This window comes from Scleropages formosus, chromosome 1 (assembly GCF_900964775.1).
Source record: "Scleropages formosus chromosome 1, fSclFor1.1, whole genome shotgun sequence".
In the NCBI taxonomy this organism is placed as follows: Eukaryota; Metazoa; Chordata; class Actinopteri; order Osteoglossiformes; family Osteoglossidae; genus Scleropages; species Scleropages formosus.
Genome location: NC_041806.1, coordinates 27,566,519 through 27,593,507, shown reverse-complemented (window position 1 = coordinate 27,593,507; position 26,989 = coordinate 27,566,519). Strand labels below are relative to the sequence as shown.

The 26,989-nt window shown below is 50.1% G+C and overlaps 1 protein-coding gene across 1 annotated transcript; it reads right to left on the bottom strand.

The window, feature by feature from the left end:
- Positions 1-320: 320 nt before the first annotated feature.
- ankrd44 (ankyrin repeat domain 44) lies at positions 321-24,927 on the bottom strand. Its single transcript, XM_029258175.1, has 28 exons — positions 24,402-24,927; positions 18,867-18,950; positions 17,658-17,736; positions 15,960-16,030; positions 15,202-15,402; positions 14,421-14,508; positions 14,126-14,268; positions 13,036-13,248; positions 11,232-11,310; positions 10,446-10,560; positions 10,251-10,333; positions 9,028-9,091; positions 8,811-8,879; positions 7,926-8,066; positions 7,669-7,737; positions 7,059-7,170; positions 6,191-6,268; positions 5,253-5,454; positions 4,869-4,956; positions 4,655-4,772; positions 4,339-4,558; positions 3,796-3,883; positions 3,483-3,566; positions 2,972-3,117; positions 2,808-2,890; positions 1,791-1,873; positions 1,590-1,681; positions 321-1,244 (listed from the first exon to the last, which is right to left on the bottom strand). The coding sequence occupies exons 1-28, from the start codon at positions 24,426-24,428 to the stop codon at positions 1,213-1,215; spliced, it is 2,952 nt and encodes a 983-aa protein (XP_029114008.1). The 5' UTR covers positions 24,429-24,927; the 3' UTR covers positions 321-1,212.
- Between the last annotated feature and the right edge of the window lie 2,062 nt (positions 24,928-26,989).

Below are 26,989 nucleotides of genomic sequence, written 5' to 3'. Positions count from 1 at the left end.
TCCAGGTCTACGAACGGAAGCTGACACGTAGGTCTGATGTACGAGTTCCTCCGCGCGATGGCACTGCAACAGCAGTGATTCCTCCTCCGAGTGGGAGAAGGAAAACGGTGATCAAATGCACAATAGCACCTGGAATCAGTCGCTTTGTTCAAAGCTTAAATATATGTGAGACGTGAAATATATGCGGAATCGTTTATAGCAACTTTTATGCACCGCCGCATGTGCTGTTGTGTGTCGTTTTCCATCTGTGGACGGTACCTATTTAAATTTCAAAAAGGATCATTGAACCATTTGGAAATCCCTAAATGCAATTATGTGTCTGGGTAAATCAGGGGTGTTTAATGTTTTTTTTTTTTTTTTTTTTAAATATCAATTATTCATCTTTCACATTAAAACTGAAGTGCGTTAGATTGCTGTGAATTCAACACAGCCCTGCTATTATTATGACAAAGATCCTTTGACAGTGAAAGCATAAAAAAAAGTTTTTAAAACGACTGGGAACTTAAGCAGTGATGCAGTTGTCTTGTGTTCCTCCAAAGGTAAGAGCTCAGCGCAGTCCGCCTTCCTGTACTGCTCATTCACTTCTTCCACAGTTGCTTTTTAAAAAGAACGAAGTGAAGAAACTCATCTGCAAAGTAATCTCAAACTAGAGAAAAAGGAATAAAAAGTTGAATTTTCAAAAAGGAAAAAATGCAGAACAGGCAGAAGGTAGGAACTTTGTCCCTTTTCAGAAGAATGCAGTGCAGTAGCAAAAATAACTGGGGAAAAAAATTGTTTGGTGTCACTGCCTGATTTAAAATGTTCATTTGGCACATCTTGGTTACTGGCAGCTGTTGTTGTCAACTGCAGTTCTATTTGTGCTTTTTTGTGCTTTAAAAAAAGAAAAAACCTAAGCTTTTGCATTGATGTAAACAGTAAGTTATGGCTTAAACGGTCAATTAAATGGTCGTCTCATCCAGTGGAAGAAGAAAAAAAAATCACATTTTTAGATTATGTAGGCAGGAGAGGCTGTTTGCTTATTGGCACCTGGTCCATGTTGCAAGGCGGTAAAAACAGATCCACCGACAGGGCGGAACCATCACGGGGCAATGGGGGGGCAAAGGCGTCAGAACGTCTCCGAGTCGGTCTCGATGGCGTCCTCTCCGGAGACGCTTGAGGACACCCGCGCAGCTCGGGACCCTGTGGCGTTTCTCCTTGGCCACAGTGGTCCCCTCAGGAGGGCGCCAGGGGGGTGGGCTGCGGAGCTGCAAGGGGAGCACAAAGATATCATGGAGGCCAGAATGAGGGCCAGGCGATCGGCCACCTCTGGGCAAGAAGCGCAAGACAGATCGGGGGGTGCGGTGGGTTGGTGGGCACAGGAAGGAAAAGGCCAGGTGGGGGGGGTCAGACGGAACCACGAGGAGGTGGGATGAGGAGAAAGCGACACTGAGTTAGGGGAGGTCTGTCAAAGTGTCTCTGCTGTGAAGCAGGTGTTTGGCCAGGAGGGGGCGCCCCGGTTAAGAGTACAAGGCAGCGAAGCGAAAGCAGCAGCACACAGAACGCAGCCTTGGCCCGACGAGTGAGTTCTTGCAGCGCAGACCGAGCCATACCGTTGGAGTCGACCGCCTGGGAAGTGGCCCCGCGGGACAGCAGCTCCTGCACGATCTGTTTTAACCCCGTGCGGGCGGCCAGCTGGAGGGGGCTGCACAATGTGCCAGAAGGGACACGTTCAGCATGTGAGCACTCGCACGACACACACGATGCACCAGTCCACCGCGATCCAGTAGCAACGTCTCGCTGTTCTGACTCACGTGTGAAGCGTGCCATTGGTGGCGTTGAGAAGGGCGGGGTCTGCGAGTTTCTCCATGATGAGCAGCGCACACTCCTCCTTGCCCTGGGACATCGGCAACACGGGGGAAAGTGGGAGACGCACGGGTGCGAGAGGGAACATCGACACACGGGAAAAAGCCGAGAGCGCCGTCAGTGCGTGCTGAGAGAACGCGCCGGTGCAGCAAACGCAAGTTGGAACGACTGCGTTGCCCTCGAACCCTTTAACCGATCTGCGTAACTCAGAAACAACACCCTCTGCCCTCCCCTACATTTATTCATTTATCCAATGTTTTTTCTCCAAAGCGCCTTTCAGTATCAAAGTCCTTACAATTACTTACCCATTTATCCAGTTGGGTCATTTTCTTCATAAATTAATTAAATAAATTGAACTCTTTTTCTGTCTTGAATGCCTGGGTGGGGGGGCAGCCACTGGCACTTGGACCTTCACAGGTTTCCAACCCCTGCCCTTGCCTTTTGGCTGGGAGTTTTTGTTTTCCTTTCCTCAGAGGTCACTTGGCTTACAGTTACTGTAGTAATTTAATGTATAAATAACTTCGTATGTGTTCTAATCCTTCCTTCAGCGCTCTGTCACTGTGAGAGAAGAGCGCATTGCAAAAATATATATTCTTTTACTTTTAGGGGGCAGCTGTGAGTGTAGTGGTTAGCGCTGCTGCCTTTGGACCCAAAGGTCACAGGTTCGATTCCCACCTGCTGCTGTAGTACCCATGATCGCGGTAACTAAATTGCTTCAGGAAAATTGCCCAGATGTATAGAGGGTTAAATAACTGTTAAATAACTGTATGTAACTTAACACCGCAAGTTGTTTTGGAGAAAAAGATAAATGTAAATCATACTGAACTGAAACAGCAATATATTCTGGGTCAATGCTTCATCTATTCTGCAATTGCAGGAATGAAGGGCTCATGCCTGCAAGGGGGCATGTAGGAGAGATGGGACACAGAAGCACTGAGGTTGGGAGAAGGGCAAGAGGCACTCACATGAGCACAGGCCAGGTGCAGAGCTGTGTTCCCATTCTGGTCGGCCAGGCTCAGATCGACGTTGCCCTGCTGCAGCAGAAGCTCTGAAGAGACAGGGTGTGGGGTCATCGGTCGCGTCAGCATCCCGCGTTCACGTTCGCATGCAACGCGCGAACACTTCCTACCCACAGCCGCCGCGCTGTCCCTCACAACCGCCGTCATCAGTGGGGTGCGGCCCGCCGCGTCTACCGCGTCCACCGAAGCCCCGTGGGCCAGGAGCAGCTGCAGGCTGTCCACGTGTCCAGAGAAGGCTGCAGCGTGCAAAGGAGTCCTGAGAACAGAGGGGTAAAAAGTTCCATCACCCTACTCAGCTCTGAGCCATGTTCGCAAACTGTGCTGGAGTTACAGGGTTAAAGGGTTCTAGAGCAGGAGTGCTCCTGGCTCTCAGGTATCAGCCTTTCAGTCAAAGGTCCAGTTCAAGGTTTCAAAACCATGACACCTTGAAAGATAGTGCACTTAATAGTGTATCGGTGTACGAGTGCAGTGCTCAGGGGGTAAAGGGCAGACAGGGGACTTGGTGCTGATGCAGCATGTGATGTGTGAAGGGCTGAGAGAAAAAGGATGGCGAGCAGGACGCGAGCAGGGCGTCTCCGACGGCGGCCGAGAGGCACCGTGCGCGTTTGGGGAGCTCCTCACCTGTCCTTGGCGTCGCGGCAGCTCACGATAGCGGAGCCCAGAGCATCCAGAAGCAGAGAGGCACACGACTCGTGCTCCTTTATCCTGGAAGGCAGAGAGGTCAGAGGCAGGTCAGGACCAAAGCGGTCCTCCTAGCCACCGATTTTGGGTTTCATGAACCGGAAAGCAAAGAAGTTCTGCGCTGTGTCTAGGAACACTATGAGTGTGACGCTCAACCCACGCAGTGAGCATCAGGGTAAATAGAGAGGTTTTCTGCCGCCCTCCATGCCATTCCATCTTAATGCAGAAAAGCGTCTGAGCGGAAGTCACTCACACAGCACAGTGAAGGGGGGTGAAGGGGTTCCCCTCAAAGCCCTGACCAATCTTCTGTTCCAGCAGCACCTCCACACAGCCATCGTGACCTGGAGAGACACACACATGCGCACACACTCCAGGAACGCAGCTTCGCAATTTGACAAGAGACAACAGCATCTCACAGAAGCACAACAGCAATACAGCCACGGCATGAAAACGGATTTTAAGAAAAACATGGGGATACAACGAGGATGCAGTGAAATTCAGTCAATGAAACCGTGGATTTGTCGAAAAGCACATTGGAGTCAACGGTTTCCATGCAGACGTTTTCAAAGTCGATTTTAGAAAAAAAACGCTTTTTTCATTTTGCTGAATGACATCAGTTTACCTTGGCATCGTTTTACCACGGTCCGCTTTCAGCGCGGGCTCTTTAAAACATAGTGCAGATGGCTCGTCTCCCAACCACCCCGAGGAAGTGTGTTTGTACTGCAGTGACCAGCAATAACTAGGCTGCCCATAAGGAAGCATGCATGCACGCTCATGTGTGTGCGGGGAGGCACACCGTTGTAACAAGCCCAGTGCAGCGGAGTATAGCCCAGGCCGTCCGTCAGCGGAGATGCGGGGGGGTCGGCGTACACGATGCTCAGCAGCTCGCTGAGCCAAGATGCGTGACCCCTGATGGAGGCGAAGTGCAGTGCGGTGCGTCCTCGAGAGTCGCCGAGAAGCACGGAGGCCTCCTGCTCCAGAAGGCTCTGCACACACTCCTCCTGGCCACAAAGCAGCTGCGGTGGGCAGGAGGGAGAGCGTGTGAGAGCTGGGAAAATTCCCGCAACACCTCCTTCTGACCCCCCCCCCCCCCCCCCCCGCCCCGTACTCACCCCCAGGTGCAGCGCCGTGAGCCCCAGCTCGTCGGTCAAGTCCACGGCAGCCTCGCGCTCCAGCAGCACGGACACGGCGTCCACGTGGCCCCCCGCCACTGCTAGCATTAACGGCGTCCTGGCCGAGAGGGGCAGAGCAGGAGCGCTCAGAGACGGACGCAAGGGGGACGGAGACACGGGAAGACGCGGGATGGGACCGAGCGCGGAACCTCACCTTCCCTGAGAATCAGTTGCGTCCACCAGGTCCGCGCTGTCAGAATCGTCCAGCAGGAGGCGCAAGCAGGAAGTGTGTCCATTCATGACTGCGAGAGAGAGGCATATGGACACGTGTCAGGGTTTGCCAACGGTGTCCTAGAGGAGAGTCAGTCCTCCAGCTGTTTCAGATTAAAGCGCCGACATTCTAAGATGAGGCAGGAACACAAAAGTGAGTTGCGGCCGAGAGCGCTTCAATGCGGCTGTATTACTGGGCATCACCAAAGTGCCGCAGCTGCCAGGATGTCCGGAGCAAAGCGTATGCGTAGCAGTCGATCGCCGAGAGACGGGACGCGGAAAACCCTCGGAGCCGAACCCTTCCCCGCACCAGCGGTCGGTAAAGTACCTGCTAGGTGTACTGGCGTGTGGCCCTGACTGGAATCTTGGCTCCTGGGAGATGCTCCGTGACTCAGGAGGGTGTGGACACAGTTTGTATGGCCCCTGAGGGATGCCAGAGCTAGGGGAGTGTATCCGTCCTCATCTCTCTGGTCCACCTCCTGCTCTCCACGCAGCAGCACTTCCAGTGCCTGAGCGTGACCGTAGTATGCCTACAGGGAGCAGTAAACCGCACTCGATGTCGCCCCGTCACGACACACACGTGCAGCACGGAGCGCAATCACACCACCCTACATCACGCACAGCGGCTCATCAGTGTTCATACGATATGGACAAAGACATTCGGGAAAAGCAATTTTAAATTCAATGTCCTTTGATTGTTCATAGGACTGCAGCGAAACACAGTACATTTACATTTATTCATCAAATGCATTCATTTATTCCCCAAAGTGATGCACAGTATTAATCTACCAAGAATTATTAACCCATTTGTACAGCTGGATAATTTTACTGCAGCAATTTAGGGTAAGTACCTTGCTCAAGGGTACTGCAGCTGGAGGTGGGAATTGAACCTGCGACCTCTGAGTCCAAAAGCAGCAGCTCTAAGCACTGCACTACTGGCTAAAATACACTATTTAAATTATTATTCCATATTAGCATTATTTTAGCAGGAACAATGTGTGACATCAGTGAGAAATACAGCAAAGCCCTGTTAGACAATGTAGCGCTTGTGTGTGTTAATTATCATTACATATTTAATAAATAATTATTTATGTTTCATTTCTGGTCATAAAAGGGAATTCTTCACCGTGACGGCGACCACCGAACAATAGTGTGTGTCCAGCACTGCAGTCGTTCCTACAGGTACGAAACACCACTGAGAGCAGCACCAGAAGAGATTCTGGGATCTCCTGGGAGCTCGCTACACCTCCCCCCGATCCTCCTCACCGCAAGGTGGAGAGGGCTCCGTGTGCTGGGTCCATCGGGCTCATCCGGCTGCTCCCGGTCCTGCTCCTGCTCCAAGAGCTGAAGGAGGAAGAGAAGCGGAGGCGTCACGTCACCTACTGCTCTCCACCTGGCAGCTCACCTGCGTCTCACTTAGCGCTTACGTTCCACACGGACGTACAATACGAACCGATGCGCCTCTGATTCGGACAAACGTTTCATGAAGAAATCACGGGCCCAGAGCCACTGACCTTTGGAATAAGTCTTTGAAATACACACACACATTGTCTGAACCACTTGTCCCATACGGGGTCGCGGGGAGCCGGAGCCTAACCCGGCAACACAGGGTGAAAGGCTGGAGGGGGAGGGGACACACCCAGGATGGGACGCCAGTCCATTGCAAGGCACCCCAAGCGGGACTCAAACCCCAGACCCACCGGAGAACAAGACCCAGTCCAACCCGCTGCGCCACCGCACCCCTGTCTTTGAAATAATCTTTGACAAAAAAAAAAAGAAAAAAAAAAGAAAAAAAAATCATCTGTTTTCCTCCTCCTCCTCCTAATCACGGAAGGACATCTGCCTGTAAACCTGCTTTGTCCTCAGTCCCTGGGCGACACTTCATATCTTCATATCTTCACTTGTGCTTCGAAGGAATTTTGTTTTCCAGAAGATACCGGCTTTCTATCAGAGGACACTTGTCGTGCTGTGCGTGTCGCCTCTTTCGAACCCTGTCTGTCCGAGTGCAGGCTGCCAGCAAGACCCTCGGATGTGGCGTGTTTCGTACAGTCGGACAACTGCAGTACACACAACTCCGTGTGTGTGTGTGTGTGTGTGTGTGTGTGTGTGTGTGGGAGGGGGACAGTGTCCTCACCAACTCCAGGCAGAGTCGGTGTCCATAGGCAGCAGCATAGTGAACGGCGCTGTATCCCAGTTTGTCCTTTAGGGTAGCGCCCACCCCACTCCGCAGCAGGAACTCCAGGCACCTACACACACGCACACACACACACACACAAACAGATCCATATGTAAAGACACAAAGCCAAGTAAAAACACACAAATACTACAGTACACAGCATTACACTGTGTGTGTGTTTTACACTGATCTACAGTGAGTATTATGAGAAAGTCACCACCATGCAGAGTAAGACAGCAATCGATGCAGTAAGTTACCGGTGTTAAGGAACTCTGCAGTAAAGTATTTCTCTACCTACACTCCCTGGCGTGACCTGCTGCTCTACTGCAGTATCACAGTATCACCACTAGATGGCAGGACAGCCGGGAGCGCAAAGGCTACAATGAAACTGGTCAAAAGGCAGAGCGGCTGTTCATTCGGACCCGTTGTGGAGGAGACAGGACGACAAAACCATCGGTGAGACGCTGCGATGACAGCAGGGAAGGAAAAGGCGGAGCTGCACGACTACAGGGTGCTGGAAATGAGGGATCTGGGATGTCAGCAGGGACCCCCGCCCCGGTCCACTCACTGTGCCGCCTCCTTCTCCCGCTCCGCTTGTACTCCCTCGCTCTCAGACTCGAGCACCTCACGGCGCCTTCTGGAAAGTCAAAACAAGTAAACTCAGAGAGGCTCCCAGAGACACGCCCCTATAAAACAGAACGGCCGCTAGAGTAGCGCTTAGCACTGCTGCCTTCGGATCCGAAGGTCGCAGGTTCGATTTACACCTCAGGCTGTAGTACCACCCCGCTCCGGTACCTGCAGGTCCGAATGGTGACGCTGTCTCACCTCCTGTCCAGATCCGAGGCTGCAGCATAGTGCAGGGCAGAACGCCCCCACTGGTCGGCGGCATCAATGACCGTCCCGCGGGACAACAGCATCTTCAGGCACTGATAGTGACGATTGGCAGCGGCGTAGTGCAGCGGTGTCCTGTGAGTGTAAACGCACACAGAGAGGGAAGCACACATGGCTGTTGAACACGTGATGTGTAACGGAGCTCCTGAAATCGTATCTTGACACGTCAGGCTATATGTCACCTCGATCCTGTCCCAGCAGTTAAAGCCTCGTTGAGGTTTATCTGCGGTCCTGCGAGTGCCACTTATTTACGAAGGTAATCAAACTCTAAAATATCACTTACCGAAATGGTATCTCAGGAAACCTGGTGTGTACTGTGACATAGAGTGCAGCTTGAAAGTATGTGAACCCTCAAGGGATGGTCATTATTCTTGTATAAAACATTAGAATAAACTTGTGAAATCGAAATGTTAAAATAATCGTATAACACGAATGACTATGATTTACACCCCCGACTCTACTTACCTACCTGATTTAAGCACTTCAACTTGGGCTACACTTATTTTTACTGCCCTCTTCCTACTACACACACTATTTCATCTAAAGAAACATATGGAACTGGTCATTACACACCTGTTATGTCACATGAGAAACACTGATTCTCTCTGAATGAACCGTTTTGCGGTAAAACCAAGGGACACAAGGTCTTCACATACTTTCAAGCAGCGCTGTACGGTGATGCAGAAAACCACTCAAACCCAAAATTGGTGACACCCCAAGACCTCCGTCCAAATTTCCCATGAGACCCCATCTCTGTATCGCTTTGTCTCACTGGATCCCTGTATGAACTCCTCCCAGCGTCCGTGTCCAGATCCCCACCTGCCACACTTGTCCCTCCGGTTGTGATCGGCTCCGCCGCTCAGAAGGAGCTCCACACACTCGACGTTGCTGCGGGAAGAGAGAGACATCGAGTCCGTCGCTGGGATCAGACACAAGTCCTCTGAGGTGACCCCGCGTATGAATGACAGGGAAGGGTTTCGCTGAGCAGCGGCTGGAAATCGTTTGTATGAACGCTGAAAAAGGGACAGGGCCTTACCCCCCCGCCGCTGCGGCATGCAGGCAGGTCCTTCCAAAACTGTCCGGGGTGTCCACCTGGAAGCCTGAGGACAAGAGCATTTGGTCACCGAGACACACCTTATGTTGGGGGGAGGGGGGTGAAATCAAGGGGGAGGAACAACTAGTGGGGGTTGGACACAAACAAAGAGCACTGACAATACGGGAATCAAAGTACGGGGGGTGGGGGGTGGACTGTAACAGTAATAAAGATCTGCCTGCCCTGCACCACATGACACACTATAGGGGCACAGGAGACCCACTGATAACACACATCCTGTTTTCCCAGCACACCTCAGTGTGACGCCTTAACTACAGTTGCTGCGTTTCCAGTGCCTCTGTGCTCAGCGTGACCAGGAAAGTGAGGTAAAGCGCACTGCGGTACACTTCAAATCTCCTTTACTACTACACATCTTGAGGTAGAAGACAACATAATCCAAAATGTACCTTCATTCATTTATCTGATGCTTTTATCCAAAGCGACCGGCAGGATCACTCTACCTGTGGTGACTTGCTCATCTATGCACACACACACACTTTCCGAACCGCTTGTCCCATACAGGGTGGCGGGGAACCAGAGCCTAACCCAGCAACACAGGGCATTAGGCTGGGGGGGGAGGGGACACACCCAGGACGGGACGCCAGTCTGTCACAAGGCACCCCAAGTGGGACTCGAACCCCAGACCCACTGGAGAGCAGGACCTGGTCCAACCCACTGCACCACAGTGCCCCCCCACCGCTCATTTATAAAGCAGAGTGATTTTCACCGCATCCATGAAAGGGCAAGTACCTCGATCAAGGGTGGGACAGTAGGTGGGATTCGAACCTGTGACCTTCAGCTAGAAAAGCAGCAGCTTTAACCACTATGCCACCTGCTGGACTGTAAAACCAGTGCTCGTGTGACTGGGCGAATGTACGTGGGGGTGGGGGGCGACACTGACGAGCAACCGGTGGCAGCTCTGCTCTATTGCGAACTCCTGCGGTACTGCAGCGAGGCCCGGAAAAAGCCGGCAATTTACTCATTGCTGCACATCCCCGATTACACGTCCATTGCAACGTCACGTCCGGCTCCTTGAAAACAGCCTCACTTTACCGCCACAATCCTCGTCAGCGTGTACAATCACCGTTTTCGTCTGGACCGCCACTCGTACCCTCGCCGGCGGCCGCTCCGTTATTTACAACGTCATAAGCGCCGCGTCACGGTACCTGAGGAAAGAAGCTTCCGGCAGCAGTCCGCGTGGGCGTTGAGGGCAGCCAGGTGCAGGGGAAACATGCCGTGGACCCCTCGTCTGCATAGGGAGGGGGGAGCGACAAGAGATTGCTGGGACGTTAACAATCCGCGTGATGCGGCGAGACGCGAGGTGCGCGCAGCAAGATGTTGGCGCGTGAGGTGGGGCGCACCTGGTGCAGTCGGCCCCGCTGGTCATGAGCGTGTTGATGAGCAGCTCGTGGCCGTAGCGCGCGGCGATGTGCAGAGGGGTGTTGCCGTCCTTATCCATACAGTCTATCTCCCCACCTGCAACACACACACACACACACACACACACACACACACACACACACACACACACACACAAAGCGCACGTTTGCTTCGCTCTCTTTCCGGATATTGCATTTGCATTCGTTTATTTTGCGGACGCTTGTCTCGAAAGCGACGAGTAAAAACCCCTGTGACGACTCTCAGCGCTGCGAAATGGAGCTCAAAAAACATGACAACTGAGCACAAAGTTTTACACATATTACTAGAGTTGATGACATTTTTTTTTAAGTTATCTAAGCCTTCAAAATGTATTTTATATTGTGGTGACATTGGCAGAGCAGATTTTTTTAGGCTTTTCATTGACATACATTTACACTTATTGATTTATCGATTTATCTGATGCTTTTCTCCAAAGCGACTTAATTAAGGGTACAATTATTTACCCATTTATAGAGTTGGGTAATTTTACCGGAGCAATTTGGGGTAAATACCTCACTCAAGGGTACTAACAGCTGGAGGTGGGAATTGAACCTGTGAGCCCAAAGGCAACAGCTCTAACCACTACGCTACCAGCTGTCCCCAGGTAACTTGAGGTAATGGGAGCATAAATCATGTGCCCAAAATCCGCAGCAGAGTCTCCAAGTTCCACTCCCTCTGAACACACAAAGACACGGTTGGAACAGGGTCACAAAATAGCGCACAGTCACCGTTCTGGATGAGGGTCTGGGACCGAGTGAAGCGCCCATGAATCGCCGTCATGTGCAGGGGGCTCCTGCCGTCTCGACTCTGACATGGAGACACAAAGTGACAGGCGGCTTAGTGGAGAACAGACAAGATCAGTGTAGGAAACAGGTACAACAACATACCACGTTTCTCATGTGGTAAATCCTACCAGGTCATCACACTGATTGCATCTGTTGCAAAATGAACTTACATTTATATGTATTAATTTATCTGACACTTCCCCAAAGTGACTTACACTGCTAAGCTACTTACAGGTATTCATCCATTTATATAGTTTTACTGAAGCAATTTAGGGTAAGTACCGTGCTCAGGGGTACTACAACCATAGTGGGAGTCGAACCTGCCACCTTTAGGTCTAAAGGCCCAAATAAAGTCTGAGAAAGACATAATGAATACCTACGTCCGAGAGAGAAGGGACAACAGGTGCATGGAGAAGAGGATAAATGGGAAAGAAAAGGAGAAAGCTGGAAAAAAGAGATAAGCACAGAACTGAAGGAAGGTAACAGAGAGAAAACACACACTCACACACACACACGGAGTACTGGGTGTCTTCACTGCAGTCATGACATTGCAAAAAAGCTGAAAGTGTACAAAACAGTAAAAAAAAAAAAAAATCTGTGTGGCACTGCTTTAAAACTGTTTCTTTTCTTTTCTTTTCTTCTTTTCTTTTCGTTATGTCAGGGGTGCACAGAGACACCGTCACACACATCCATAACTAAATGTCGGCACAAATTGTCTATATGCTGCCCCCAACACTCCACACACATTTTGATCTCTCCCCATGTTGTGCTGGCCATCTGCTTCCATTAAAGAAATTAAACAGAAAATTAAAAAAGCCATAAAAAATGACTAAGAAACAAATTCATGTGGAGGGACTTGGTTCCTCGCCCGATATTTATACTTATTAACACTCCACTAGTACTCGTGGTCCTTAAAACGACCACATATGGGACATAGGACCAGCTGGACTTAGACGGCTGTTCACATTCAGAAATAAATGTGGAAAAAAAATAGTGCAAAATGAAAATAGAGCAAAATTATAATACTGTACTTTATTTATATTAATATACAATATATTAACTGTATTAGCACAATTTTGATAAGAATGAGTGAAATTAGTCAAAATAAACTCCTTGTTGTATAACATAGCATCCATGCCTCGTTTTACTACTATAGTATACTATTATATTGTAACGACCCACGTTACTGATTTAATGTAAATAGTTGCATTATGGGAAATCTGTAAATAATGTCTGTAACCGCTGGGGGCACTTCGGGGGGAAATGGTGGGTTGACTGTGTCTGCCAGTATGTTGGGAGAGAACCTAAGAGCGCTAGGCAGGCTGGCCGTAAGCACAGGTCCTGGAGGAAACGGGCTCCTCGGACCAAGAGCGTCATTTCCCTTATGCTGGTGTTCGAATAAATCGTTCGTTATGAATGCTGCCTCCGCGTCCTTCTTTGTCCCATCCAAACCCACGGTGCTCCGCGCCACAATATTACTGTATACAGTATGCCAGTAGTTTGTATAATACAATATACAGGGATTTGAGATTTGCCACGAAGTCATTTTATCGAAACCCCATCGTAGTTCGACAGCCAGCAGTAATTATTAGCGTATAAGAATAAAAGGCTGAAATTGTGCCGCACCAAAGAGCAGAGATACAGAGTGAGAAGGGGAGCCCATAAGAACAAGAGACAAAGGGGAACAGAAGAGTGTGAAAATGACGTATAGCCTTGGGAGTGGGGGGGGGGGGGTCCCACGGCCCACCTGAACATTGACATCGGCACCGCTGTTGACCAGGAACTCGAGACAGAGTGCGCCATGCGTCGAGGCGGCGGCGAAGTGCAGCGGCGTGAAGCCTTTGTTGTTGGGCTGGCTGACACTGGCGCCATAGTCGATGAGCTCGCTCACCACGGCGTCCTGCCCGTTGAAGCAGGCCACGTGCAGCGGCGTGTTCCCGAAGGCATTGGCTTCATCGATCTGGAGAGAGGAGCATGCAGATGCACACAGAGTTTCCTGTCTAACAGGGACACGTGTACTTATACCTGCACCAGGGACCTTCCACTGAAACATAGAGCACTTGGGCCGTGATGTCCAACATCTGGCTGCTTCCTGGGTCGAGGAAACCTTGGAACTGCGGTTAAAGCGTGTCACGGTGGGTGGGTAACATCCCACTTTATCATCTGCAGGCGCATTTATTCCTTTGGCTTTTACATTTACGTTTATTTATTTAGCAGATGCTTTCCTCCAAAGCAACTTCCAAGGAACTCTACGTACTGTTATCAGCCCACACCCCTTATTCACCAAGGTGACTTACACTGCTAGATACACTACTTAGAATGGGTCACTCATCCATACATCAGTGGAACACACTCTCTCACACTCACACACTACAGGTGAACCCAAACAGCATCTCTTTGGACTGTGGGAGGAAACCAGAGCACCCGGAGGAATCCCACGCAGACACGGGGAGAACATGCAAACTCCACACAGACTGAAGGGGGATCGAATACATGTCCTCTCGCACCACCCAGGCGCTGTGACACAGCAGCGCTACTCGCTGTGCCACCTGTTACAATAGATTATAAAGCCAATAGATTACAAAGAGCTGCATAGAGGCTTGAGAGAATCCCTGATAGGACTTATGCTTTACTTTTACTTCATTTTTTACTTTCGACAGCACAGCGAGTAGCGCTGATGCTTCACAGCAGCAGAGCTCTTTGTAGGGGGTAGCAGCTCTGAATCCAGCTCAGTCTGTGTGGAATTTGCATGTGTCTGCATGGGCGTCACTGTCACAGTATGTATCAATATTTTGGTGCATCTCGCTATTTCTGCAGAAGTCTCTATATCTCAGTACCTCCACTGCCAGGTTCAGTAGGTGCTTGACTACAGCGATCTGCCCGTTGGAGGCTGCAGCATGGAGTGGGGTGTATCCCCGCTTGTCCTTGCAGCTGATCTCTGCCCCCTGACTCACAAGCAGACACACGACCTCCAGGTGGCCTGCGGGCGAAAGAGTGAAGCTCAGTTCAATTCCTCAGCAACTGCATCCCGAATATGTCTAGTAAAGTAACGGACATCATTTGAGGTCATTTGAAAAGCTCGCAGAGATGATGATGATGATGATGATGATGATGAAGAAACAGCTGCTGTACCCATGAACGCTGCCCAGTGCAGAGCCCGGCCATCCTTCTTGTCGAAGGCATTGATGTTGGCCCCCTTAGAAAGAAGCAGCTGAACCATCTGAGACACAGAAAGGGGACAGAGCCAGGGGCAGGGTGGGTGAGGGTTCCTACAGCTCACTATGAACGCGCTTCATATTGCACAACATTCACTGATACCTCAATACTTTGAGCACCAGGTAGTCTCCAGCAGGGGGGAGAAAGCTTGCGTTTGGTTATTTTTATTGTAGGCGTAGGAGTTCCAGCACAAGTAGAGGGAGTGCTGGGTTCTCAGTGGAGCTCCGGGGCTGTTGCTCAGTAACGAAGAGTACATATGAGCAGAGCAATCAGCTAACGTTTGGAATAAAAAAAAAAAAAATACAACCATCAAGTGATTAGCGACTGGATAGACTGACAGGTGGAGCAGCAGATGGACAGGACGCCTTAAAGCTCTGTGCTCATGTTTTTTCCTAAGGGTTGGACCAGGTCCTGCTCTCCAGTGGGTCTGGGGTTCGAGTCCCGCTTGGGGTGCCTTGCGACGGACTGGCGTCCCGTCCTGGGTGTGTCCCCTCCCCCTCCGGCCTTACGCCCTGTGTTGCCGGGTTAGGCTCCGGCTCCCCGTGACCCCGTATGGGACAAGAGGTTCAGACAATGTGTGTGTGTGTGCCTGGGTGTAAAGGAGCGTCAAAGCAAGCTGTGTCTGTCCCCACATGTGTGCTATAGGTATAACCCATTCGGAGAATAAACCCTGAGCCCCAGAGTCGAGTCACATTACCTCGGTGTGCCCGTTGAGGGCGGCGTGATGCAGGGCGGTGCGCCCCCCCCGGTCGGACACATTGACGCTGCTCAGCAGCGGGATTATGACCTCGGCGCAGCGCAGGGCCTTGTTTGCCGCCGCCACGTGAAGTGGGGTCTGCCAGTTCTTGTCACGAGCGTTCACGTCCGCCGAGTGGCGGATGAGCACGCGCACGGCCTCCTGGGATACGGGACGCGTGTGAGAAACACAGGGACAACGTTTGCCCTGCATACTTTGCATCATGGCACGATGACACCGTTACACCAGTCGCATTCCGTCGCTGCTCTTCCTGCAATGCGTCATCTCTGTCATGCGATAGCGCCCCACCACCCCGTATAGTGTGTGTGCGTGGCAGCGTGTTGCGGAAGAGTCTATCGGTATCTTATGTAAAGCTGGAAAGTTCACGTACACACTGCTCCAGCAGGAAGATGTGAGGAACCCCATCTCTGCACACCATCAGTTGTGTACAGGGAAATTATAACCACTGTACGAAATGTTGGTGTTATCAAATCCAGCATGCAAAGATTTTTATTACCAAACAATATCCGTATCAGCCACACTTACCAAATTTATGCAAATGATAAAGTAAGTGACAGCTGCTTCCATTTGTTTCTCATTCTAAAGTTATTATGGATGTTCAGCCAAGGAGTTGGACAAATGGCAGTAGAGCCTCTATCAGGGTGCGAGGCTCTAGGGAGCAGTGTGTGCATTTGCATGCGCGCTGCTGTTGTTCCCACCTCGCTGCGCGATGCCACAGCCCGGTGCAGAGGGGTCAGCCACATGTTGTCTTTGGCATTAACGCGTGCCCCTGTGGATGGCCAGGGTGGGAAGAAAAGAGAAGGGCATACAGTTACAGTTACAGGCATACATAATACAGTTTCCTATTGTCAGACAACTTTATTATAGTGCATACTTTCTTAAAATATTTATACTGAGAAAATATGCAGGTGGTCCTTCACTCACAATGGCGTTCCGTTCTGATGACCTCGTCTAACATCGAAAAAAAAAAAAAAAAAAACAGCTTATATTGCAGTTCCTTGCAAAAGTATTCAAATCCCTTGAAAGTTACCAGCACTGGCTGGATTACAAATACATACATGTATACTTAGAGGCGTATTTTTCCAATTGGTATTTTTATTGTGGACTCATACGCTCTAATATTAATAACTTTCAGGGGGTTTGAATACTTTTGCAAGACACAGTATATAAACCATATATATATATACACAGTGCAGTGCATGAATGCTACGGTGTGAAAAAGGGCTGTTATATTCTTTCACAAATTTCACACATTATTAAGGTTAAAATATTATTATTATCAGGGGGGCACGGTGGCGCAGTGGGTTGGACCACGGTCCTGCTCTCCGGTATGTCTGGGGTTCGAGTTCCGCTTGGGGTGCCTTGCGGCAGACTGGCGTCCCGTCCTGGGTGTGTCCCCTCCCCCTCCGGCCTTACGCCCTGAGTTGCCGGGTTAAGCTCCGGTTCCCCGCGACCCCATCTGGGACAAGCGGTTCAGAAAATGTGTGTGTGTGTGTATTATTATTATCATATAATGTACAGCATTATATTTTCATGCCGCACAATTATTTTTACTTCCATTTCTAAATGTTTTCAGATGTAGAAATACATATATCAGTGTGTGTGTATATGAATAAGAGAGAATGTTTCTGTAAATAAAATGCAATCGCTAATAGAGACCCTGGTTCACTCAATAAGAATTATGGTGCCTTGCTACTGATGTTGTGATACATCAGTCACCAAACGAGGTTCAGAAGTTTAGCCGATGGTTTTTTTGGGTGTGTATGCACATTTCAGCAGCAGCGTGCACTCTTTTATTGTTATATAAACAGTAAATACTGTACAATAAATGCAACACGCTCAGTGCATCCCTGCCTGGTTTTTGACACATCCTGTGGAGGACTGAGCAACTCAAAAGAAAAGTGGGAATAACCCAGGAGCACTATGTTACGCACCCTGTTGTACAGACAATTACATTTCCCATATTATTTCATATAAGTGTTTTATATTGTGTTGAAATCATCAGTTGATCGTTTTGTAGGTGTTCTGCACTGTTCTAGGGATATTTGGCACAATTTGTTTTGGGGTTTCTGGGTGGGATAGAAACACATTCTCATATTTGTATATTTGTTCCATTTAAAATGAAGGGAAACAGGCTTTCGGTATCCAAAATGTCTATACCTGCTTCATTTCCAGGAATGGATTTATTTCGCAAATTTACGGATGCCTGTAATAATTTTAACGGCGTGGCTGTCGTAAACGGTCGTAAGTTGAGAGGAATCCGGGGTGAAGCGAGCGTACAAAGATACAGGTCACCAGCACAAGTCTTATCCCGAGAACAGAAGTGTCTCCCTATACAAGACGTGTTAGTAACGGCCACGGCATGACTGATGGAGGCAGACGGCAGGAGGGTGCACCTGAGAGGATGAGCAGCTCCGTGATCTCGGCATCACCAAGGAAAGCCGCTGCATGGAGAGGGGTGCGCTTCTCCGCATCCTGGGGTTGAGAGAAGACTGAGTGGCTACAGCAGACATGGGTACGCAAGCCCTTCTGTTCCTCTTCGCTTCTACCGCATGCAGAATTTCCTGTTCACTTCCACACACAGCAGCTTTTTGCTTTTACTCCACATTTTCATACTGAGTACACCCAGGCATTCGCACCTCAACCCAGATCTTACTAGCAAATCATTTACAACTTGAATTTAGAAATCAAATCAACAAAAATATAGAGGTGATCCGATGTTAACATTGGGGTTCGGTTCCGAAAACCCTGTGTATTATATGGACCGTAATGATACGTGAACAATTAATGTGCATGAAAGGTGCGTTGTATAGCACGGTTGTGTTATATTTTCTTTTTACGTAATTTCGCACATTATGAATACAGTCATCTCATAAAGAAATTCAGAAATACATTATAGCATTTTCATGCAGCCCTATTATTTTCACTTTCATTTCTAAATCTGTTCTCTTCTGTTTCCCCCCCCCCCCCATTTCTGCACCATCAGAATATTCATGGTGCATCATAATACTCCACACACCATGAGTGCATCATGATACACCATCAGAATACTCATGGCGCTATTGCGAATGAAATGTAGCTTGAAGGGAAACACAGATGAAAAGTTTTGCATACAAAAAAAAAAAAAATCACTGCCGGAGACCCAAACAATGACATAAGGCAGTGCAACAAGCACACATTCTCGTACAGCGCAAGAACAGTTGCTGTTAGACATCGCGACCAAAACTCGGTCCTGGAACATAACATATTAAGGTAAATGTGACAGCTGTCAAAACGTGTAAATATCTACCTATGGATGCTGGTAGCGTAGTGGTTAGAGCTACTTGCCCCAAAGGTTGCAAGTTTGATCCCCACCTTCAGTTGTAATACCCTTGAGCAAGGTACTTATCCTAAATTGCTCCAGTAAAAAATTACCTAGTTGTATAAATGGATCAATAACCGGAAAATTTATTTAATCGCTTTGGAGAAAAGTGCCAGATAGATGAGTACATGTAATGTAAATAGATGCAAAGAGCAGAGGAAAAAATGCTCAGATGACAATGGATGAAAACACAATGCAGATTCTGAATTCCCGGGGGTGAACGAAAGGCAGTCGGGACACTTACCAGAGCATTGACGTCCTCCGACTTGTAGATCAGCATGCGAATCTCCTCTGGGTCGCCATTGAAAATGGCCTGGATCAGTGGGGGCTGCGGGGGCCGACAGTCACGTTAGCGTGGGCAATGTTAACGAGGCCCCCCGACCCCATCCCGTCACACTTGTCCACCGCGCGGCTCCTAGCTAGAGCCACGAAGAACCCTCAACCCCACTCTCTCTCGCCCTTTGATGGCCTATAATGAACCACATTGAACTTTCCATCTCCGGAAAGCCCAGCAGACACCGCAAGGGCTGCGATCAGCAATCCATCCGAAACACAGGCGGAGGGACGACGGGCGCTGGATTTGCAGAGTCGGGCCGAAGCGTTACGGCACGTGCGGCTGCAAGGCAACAGAGGGCTTTGGCAGATTGCAGACGATTGATCCACTGTACCGCAGTCCTACTCTCCGGTGGGTCTGGGGTTCGAGTCCCGCTTGGGGTGCCTTGTGACGGACTGGCGTCCCGTCCTGGGTGTGTCCCCTTCCCCCTCCGGCCTTACGCCCTGTGTTGCCGGGTAGGCTCCGGTTCCCCGTGACCCCGTACGGGACAAGCGGTTCTGAAAATGTGTGTGTGTGATCCACTGTAATGGAGCATTTACAGCAGCGAACTTTTTTTTACATATTAGGAAGAGCAGCAACATCAAAAGTGAAAGAGCAACATGTTACGAACACAAGCTGTCGGAGTTGATCTTTTCACACAATTCCAGGTTTTTCAGAGTCTCAACAACGGGACACAAATACGCTTAAAATGGTTTATTACACTTGTGCAGAGTCTCCCCACATGTTACCCTATCCCAGCCTTTGCACTGCGCATGTAAGCTCAAAACCCCCCTATTTCCTTAAGGCCACACAACAGACCATCCACAGGTATGCCAGAAATTTCCATGGCTCACAAAGAGAATGTTAGGCATACAGGTAAGATACGATGGGGGGAAAAAAAAGAAAAGGACAAAAATGAAAACCAGACAGTGAATAATATAACAGAATGTAATTAAATAAGGGGGGCCCAGTGGGTTTGGTTGTGGTTTGCTCTGTGGTGGGTCTGGGGTTCGAGTCCCCCCCGCCCCGTGCTCTGCGTTACCAGGTTAGGTTCCGGCTCGCCGCAACCCTGCTCAGGATAAATAGACATTGTGTGTGTGTGTGTGTAATTAAATAATGAAAGTAAATCATAATTACAAAACCGAGTAAATAACGAAATTGCAAAAAAATAAATAAATAACTTCAATGATGATAGCAATGACAAATACACTCCAACAGTCCAGATAAACTTTTATAAAATAACTTACAGTGACATATGTTAGTGGAAGGTGCAGTAATTATGGGATGCCTTATTGCACTTGTGTACTAGAATGGGGGTGGGAGGAGAGATATTCAATCAGGAGGAATGAATATAAACTCTTCCGAGGGTTTCGCCCTTTCTAACACTGCTCCAGTAAGAAGGTTAGCGAGGACCTGCGTGCGCCACTACCTAAAACACCAAATATGGAAGTGCCACACGGCCATCGACGCCAAAAGCTGGAGGACGATGGGGGTGCGGCTCTCGGCACAAAACACGGTCATCGTCATTGGCTGCCGTCACACATCTAATGACGACACGGCGCAAGGTGCGAGCGACCGGCCGAGAGGAGGTGAGCCGCAGGCGCTTGCCGTGTCTTCGGCTCACAAAAAGGAGTGTCCGCCACTTCCTGTTGCCGCCCGCCCCCTCTCCCCCCCACCCCCCGCCGCCTCTCTTCCTCTCGCCTTTTCAGAAATGACAGAGGAAGTACACTCAACTTTTTCACTTCCGCTTCGAGGAGAACACAGACACAGATGCGAGGTGGGGTGGGGCGAGGTGGGGAAGTCAACCACTGATTAGAAGTTTCTTGAAGAAACCCAGCGCAATATGTGAAGATCAGTCAAGGAGCACCGCGAGCGCGATTCCGAGCTCGAGGCAGGAGGATCCAAACACGGTCATCCTTCAGCATCGGAGAGAATCACAGCCATCTCACTAGAGGCAGAGCGCGCCTGTTTTTACACACGTTGGCTCACAATCACGGTACGGATATTCCGAAAGGACCGCAAGAGCACCACGGCTCTGCATCAAGGGAAGATCTCAGAGAAATGCCCTGGCTATTATTTCCACTCATTTACTCGGCGGAAACACGAACTGCACCCCGGCTGTGGGGTCACAGATATGGGCAAGAGGAAGTTGGCCCGGGTGTCCGTGTAACGCACGTGGGCTGAGCGAGAGCTCCGCCACCAAGGGCGCTGCAGAAATGGGGCACCGGCGGCTCCCTTCTTCAGCCTGGGAAAGGGCTGGAAGACAGAGCCCATGCCGATGTAGGACATCCCCCAAGTGCACAGCATGGCAAATGAACCATCTCTCTTTGACTCTGACACACACACAGTCCATTGTGGGCACACACAGTGCCCTCCCTCCCTCCCTCCCTCCCTCTCTCTCACACACACACATACTGTTGCAGCCGACGGCAATGCTGCAGTTCCCCTTTTTCAGCAAGCGACAGAGCAGCGCTGTACCGCGGTACACCCTCCCACTCACCTTCCTGTCCAATCAACAACTTCCTCAAATGCGAATAAAGCCTTGCTCATTTTGACACAAACATGCAAACACCCTTTCTGCCCCCTTCTGCCCCCGTATCTGGGTTTAAGCGGCTTCTTCCATCTCGTGACCGCTGGCCCAGGTTCTGACGACACACAGGCTGGCACTTGAAGCACCAGCGTCCCCCTCACCCCCCTTGTTGCTTGGTCTCCAAGGGGACTCCCAAAGGCTGCAGCGCTACCGGTCACAGTTACTTCCTAAAAGCTCAAACGCTCGAAACTCGTGATGCGCAAATGCCAATAAATATCAAAACCGACACTGGTTGCAGCTCATACCCCACATCCCTATTTTTTTTTTTAACCAAAAAACACTGCTGCTATTTTTAGACAAGCTTTGCCATTACAATAAACCACATTCAACTGAACTGAGCGGCGTTGAAAGATGATGAGGTGATGGGCTGGACGTCACGGACACTCTAACAGACTTCGGACGAGAGATTTGTCCCGAGCTCTGCATGCCAAGTCACCCCTGGGACGGAAAGACAGCGAGAAAAGGCGGGGGCAGCGATGGGGGAGGATGTCGAGACTCAACAACTTCCGGTGTATTTCCGTTCTGGCACAGACTCCTGAGCAGAGAGACCAGTCGGGCATGCTGCTGGACACACACGCCGCTGGATACACACGTGTGAAACACACACACTTTGTGCACAACTCGGCCGGCGACGCACAGCTGACCACGCGTGCTCAGTTCTGCAAGTGTGCACTAAAAATAAATGTCAAAATACAACAGGAGGACAAGAAATGTAGAGAAGACAGAAATATAGAGACATGCAGCTATAGCTTCAGGGAGGGGATCAGCGTACAGGAGCTGAAATGAGATGCATGACTGGCCGGGGGGGGGGGGCGCAGTACGTTGTCCATGGCGCTGAGTGCAGCTGCATCGCAGCCGTACTTTTGGCGCTGTCTTAAATTTTCCCATGATCCCTGGCCCCTCCGAGCGAAGCTGCATTTCCCACGACCTGCTTGCAGGTCCCTGCGACCCTCTGCACGCCACAGGGTTTGAAGCCCGTTCAAGGGGTGCAGAGAGTCACTAGAGGAAGGGAGGGAGCGAACGTGCGTTCCTTCAGCTCACGCCTTCCTTCAAAGTCAGCTACACCGTTACACCACTTTTACACACCTCTCGAGGCCTTCGGGGACATGGCCGCAGGCCGCACTTAGATAAGTCAAAGACAGAGAGGGACGGTGAAGAGCTGGACATGAACGAGCTAAGACGCGGTCAAGGGCAGGTGAGCTCAGCCCAGCATGCGAAAAACCCTGTGTAGCACCTTTGAACAAGGTACGTACCCTGTGCACACACGCATGCACACGCACACACTGCCTGAAACTGCTTGTCCCGAGCGGGGTCGCAGTGAGCCGGAGCCTAACCCGGCAACACAGGGCGCAGGGCTGGAGGGGGAGGGGACACACCCAGGATGGGACGCCAGTCCATCGCAAGGCACCCCGAGCGGGACTCGAACCCCAGACCCACCAGAGAGCAGGACCCGATCAAACCCGCTGCACCGCCGTGCCCCCCCTTTACCTTGTACTGATACAGTAAAAATTGCCCTGCTGTACATATATATGGGTAAATAATTGCACTCGAGTATAAAAATGTAACACTGTAAGTTACTCTGGACAAAGGAATCACATGAACTAATATTATTATTATTATTTATTGTCACCCAGCTACAAGTGTACAATATATAAACACACTTCACTACAGCATCTTCTCGCTCGGCATAATTGAGCAGTTTTAAGAAGTCACATCAAAATCAAAAAGTTACATTTCTGTGGTACACATCGAAAGACTTTTGAAAGCAGTCGGAAAGAGACCCCCCAACAAGAGCCCCTGGGGGGTCCACACATGACGTGGTGTGAAATTAACACTCTCACACTATTACGAATGTTAAAACTACAATTAAAATATATCTATAGTACTCGCATTACTTTCTATGACAGCTTCGGGTGAAGGTAATTAAGTGCAGTAAACTTCTTTAAATCTGAACTTATTTCAGGGACATTCGCAGGAGGGATTCTCAGGGGGGATTTGGAGAAGAGTGGCAAGATCTGCCTGTTTGATGGTCTCAGTGTCCATGGTGTGTGAGAGGACACACACACACACACACACACACACACACACACACACACACACACACACACACAGACTACTCTGGACACACTCAGTTCCACTGTAACAGTTACACGTGAGGACAGAGACAGACACTGAGGAACCTCCTCCTCCTGTACATGATATTTATAGACACGTAGAGAATGGAGACAAAGTGTCTCTTTCGCAGTGTCACTTGTCGCCGACTGTCCCTCGGAGACCTTCCGCTCAGCGACATCGATCCGCTGGGGGCACCGCCGCATCCCGCCGCTCAACCGTTTACCGACCGACAGACAGACAGACAGACAGACAGAAAAGCCCCGTGATGATGGTCCACATTCGTGCTTCTCTTCTACACTATCCGTGACAGTCGCAGTGGCGAAGAAGCGGGTCTGTCAGCGAGGGGACGGAGAACGGAGGTTCGCAGAAACGGGGCAGCAGGTGTAGTACGGTCGGAACACACACACACACACACACACACACACACACACACACACACACAGCGACTGGTGTGTGTAGCTCAGCAGAGGAATAACGGTTCACCACCAGCCACTAATCATTATAATACTGTCTAACAATCACTCAGCAGGCGAAACAAGGCGCGTTGTGATGATAAAAAAAAAGCACAAATCAATCTGAATCTCTAACGTTTACTTCCCTTCCGCTTCGTTCGTCGTTTCGCGGACATACATCTACAGATCGGCGCGCGCGCGCACACGCACACACACACACACACACACACACACACACACACACACACACACACACACACACACACACACCGGGCTGGAACTGCACTGACTGACTCTGGCAGGACTCACCTGATCGACGAGCTTCAGAACAGCCATAAGTGATACATCCGAGCTCCTCCAGGAGCCCAAAGCGCCGGATCATGTAAATAACGGCGCCGCTGCTTCGAATCGCTGCTACCGATTTAAAAGGCACATTTATTAGCTTCCCGATCCGCCGAAAGTGAGCATTATTATATTGCGAAGACTGACTGCTGCTCCTGGGCCCGGGGGCGCTGCGTTTCAGCTGCACTTGAGCCGGCTCGGCTCGGTTCGGTTCGGCTCGGCTCGGCTCTCCCGATGCTATCTGGGGCAGGGGGGCAGGAGGAGGCAGGGCGCGCGGCTCCGCCCGCTGCGCTCGCTCCGCATTTAGCTACCGTCGCTCGGTCCTCCGGCTGCAGCCGCGTCCTCTGAAGCATCCGCTCCGTCTAAGCTCGGGGCCGCCTGCGCGTCTCGCGCTTCCTGGGCACGTGCGCCAATGTCAGCGCGCCTCGGCTCGTGCGCTGCGCAGGAAGTCGGAGCCTCTCTCCCTCCGCGCGCAGCTGTCATCGTCCACGGACAGTCGGAGGCGCCGCGCTGCTGCCGCATGGCGGCCGAAACGCTGAAAAGCAGCAGAAATGTGCGTTTTCTGGGCCGCAGGAATCACCCTCGGAGCCGCCGATCAAACGTTGGGACAAACGGGGTGTGTGTGTCTCCCACCCAAAGCCCCGGTGTCCAAACAAATCTGTGTAAAACTCCTTTCCATGCTATTGCTAATGGCCAACAGGTAATGTAGTGCCTACTAAATAACTACGTAGCTTAAGCATCAGCTACATATGATATGGAATAAATATAATAAATATTTTGGACCTTCCAGTCCCTGACAAGTTCTTATTGAACACCGTGTTATGGAACGCAGTAGGAAGTAACTCAGATCTGCTCCTTTTTCTTCATCGGCTGATGGAAAGTCCTTCATTTCAGCGTTGCTTCAGCCTGCTGACAGCTGGGATGTAAAACGTGGTATAATCATACGTGTAGTAATATGGCGCACATTTTTGTCATCCGTCTGACAGTTAGGCAATAATTCTCAACTATGATTTTTTTCTGGGCAGATCAGAGGCAAGATGTGCTGTGTTCAATGTCTTGCTTGTTTTCCTATCAATATCATCTTTCTCAGTGAAATCATTTCCAAAGGTGCCCCAGTGGCCCCATACCGCGCTCCAAAGGCACCGGGTTAAGCTCCGCCAACACGACTGCCGTCATAGCACCACGTGACCCGGCAAGCGCTCCCAGTTGAAGCCCCACCCACCCAACACATCTCACTTCCTGTGGGAGCCACAAAGGGGCCCTGGAAGCAGTGGTGCTCAAGGGCCTGTTGTTGGGCGACGTGGACGATCACTGGGGAGCGAGCTTCGGAACTGGATCCAGTGTAATTTTTTGATGAGCAGCGGAAAATAAAAATAAATGGATCCCTGCAGTCGGCAGCTTAGGGGGTTCTGCGGAAGGGAACGAAAGACTCTCCTCGGCAGGGTCCCCCGTGGTGAGCTTCTGTCTCTGGGCCTGGCGGGCCCGATAACTGCGAGCCATTCCACAAATTTAAGCGGCTTTGGCACAGTCCCACCCTCACTTATCGAGGGGGAGGGATGAAAGCACATGCTTTCTGTGTCGCGTTGAGTCACAGCATGGAGAGGAACTGGGGTTGCCAGCTTCTGCCCGGCCCCAGCCACACACACTTCCTCTTGCAGCAGTTTGCAGAGGCACGCCATCCCTTGCTTCCTTTTATGTCCTGATACAGATCTTTGCTTTGCTTTACATCCGGTTCTGCAGAGGCAGGTGACTGAAAACGCTTTCTCAAAATACACAGCCCTGCCATCCCACAGGTGAATGCACAGCAAGCGCCCCACCTGCACAGCCAGCAGCAGGAGAGCATTGACCATGGTGCAAATGGCTTGGTCACAAACTGTCAAAAATGATAAATTTCTTATTTGTTATGGGAAAAACACATCCCTGGTTCCCGTGACAGTTTTTACCAAAAAAAAAATTAAGGGAAAAAAAACAATACAATCCTTGCCAGGACAAATTATTTTGGAAAATAGCAGAATGAATGTCAATACAGTTTATGCCTGAGCGCTTACATAATCTAACATTGTGTCAAGCCATCCTCATAACAAAAAGGCAGATACATAAAATATCAACACCTTTATTAACCTGTTGGCTCTGCTGAGATTAGTGACCTGGGGGATGGTACTTTGCACATTCCTGTACTATGCAGTTTTAAATGCTTTTATTCATTTTTCCTGATGCTTTTCCACCAGATACACACTTCACCTACTAAAAATGATTCACCCCTCCATACAGCAAGGTAATATACTGCAGCAATTCAGACTAAGTACCATGGTCAAAATGCAACAGGAGGATGGATTCAACTGTGCAACCTCCAAGTGCAGATGCAGCACCTCTAACCACTACACCTCCTGATGCAAACCATTCTTCCTATACCACCTGGGGAAAGAAAAGAAGAAAAAAAAAAAATCCTCTTTTTAAAAGAATCACTATTTTTCTTCTGGCCACATCTGACCAGTACTTGAAACCTGTGCAATCACCATGGAATAAAATGTACAAGAAAAAAAAATTGCATTGTC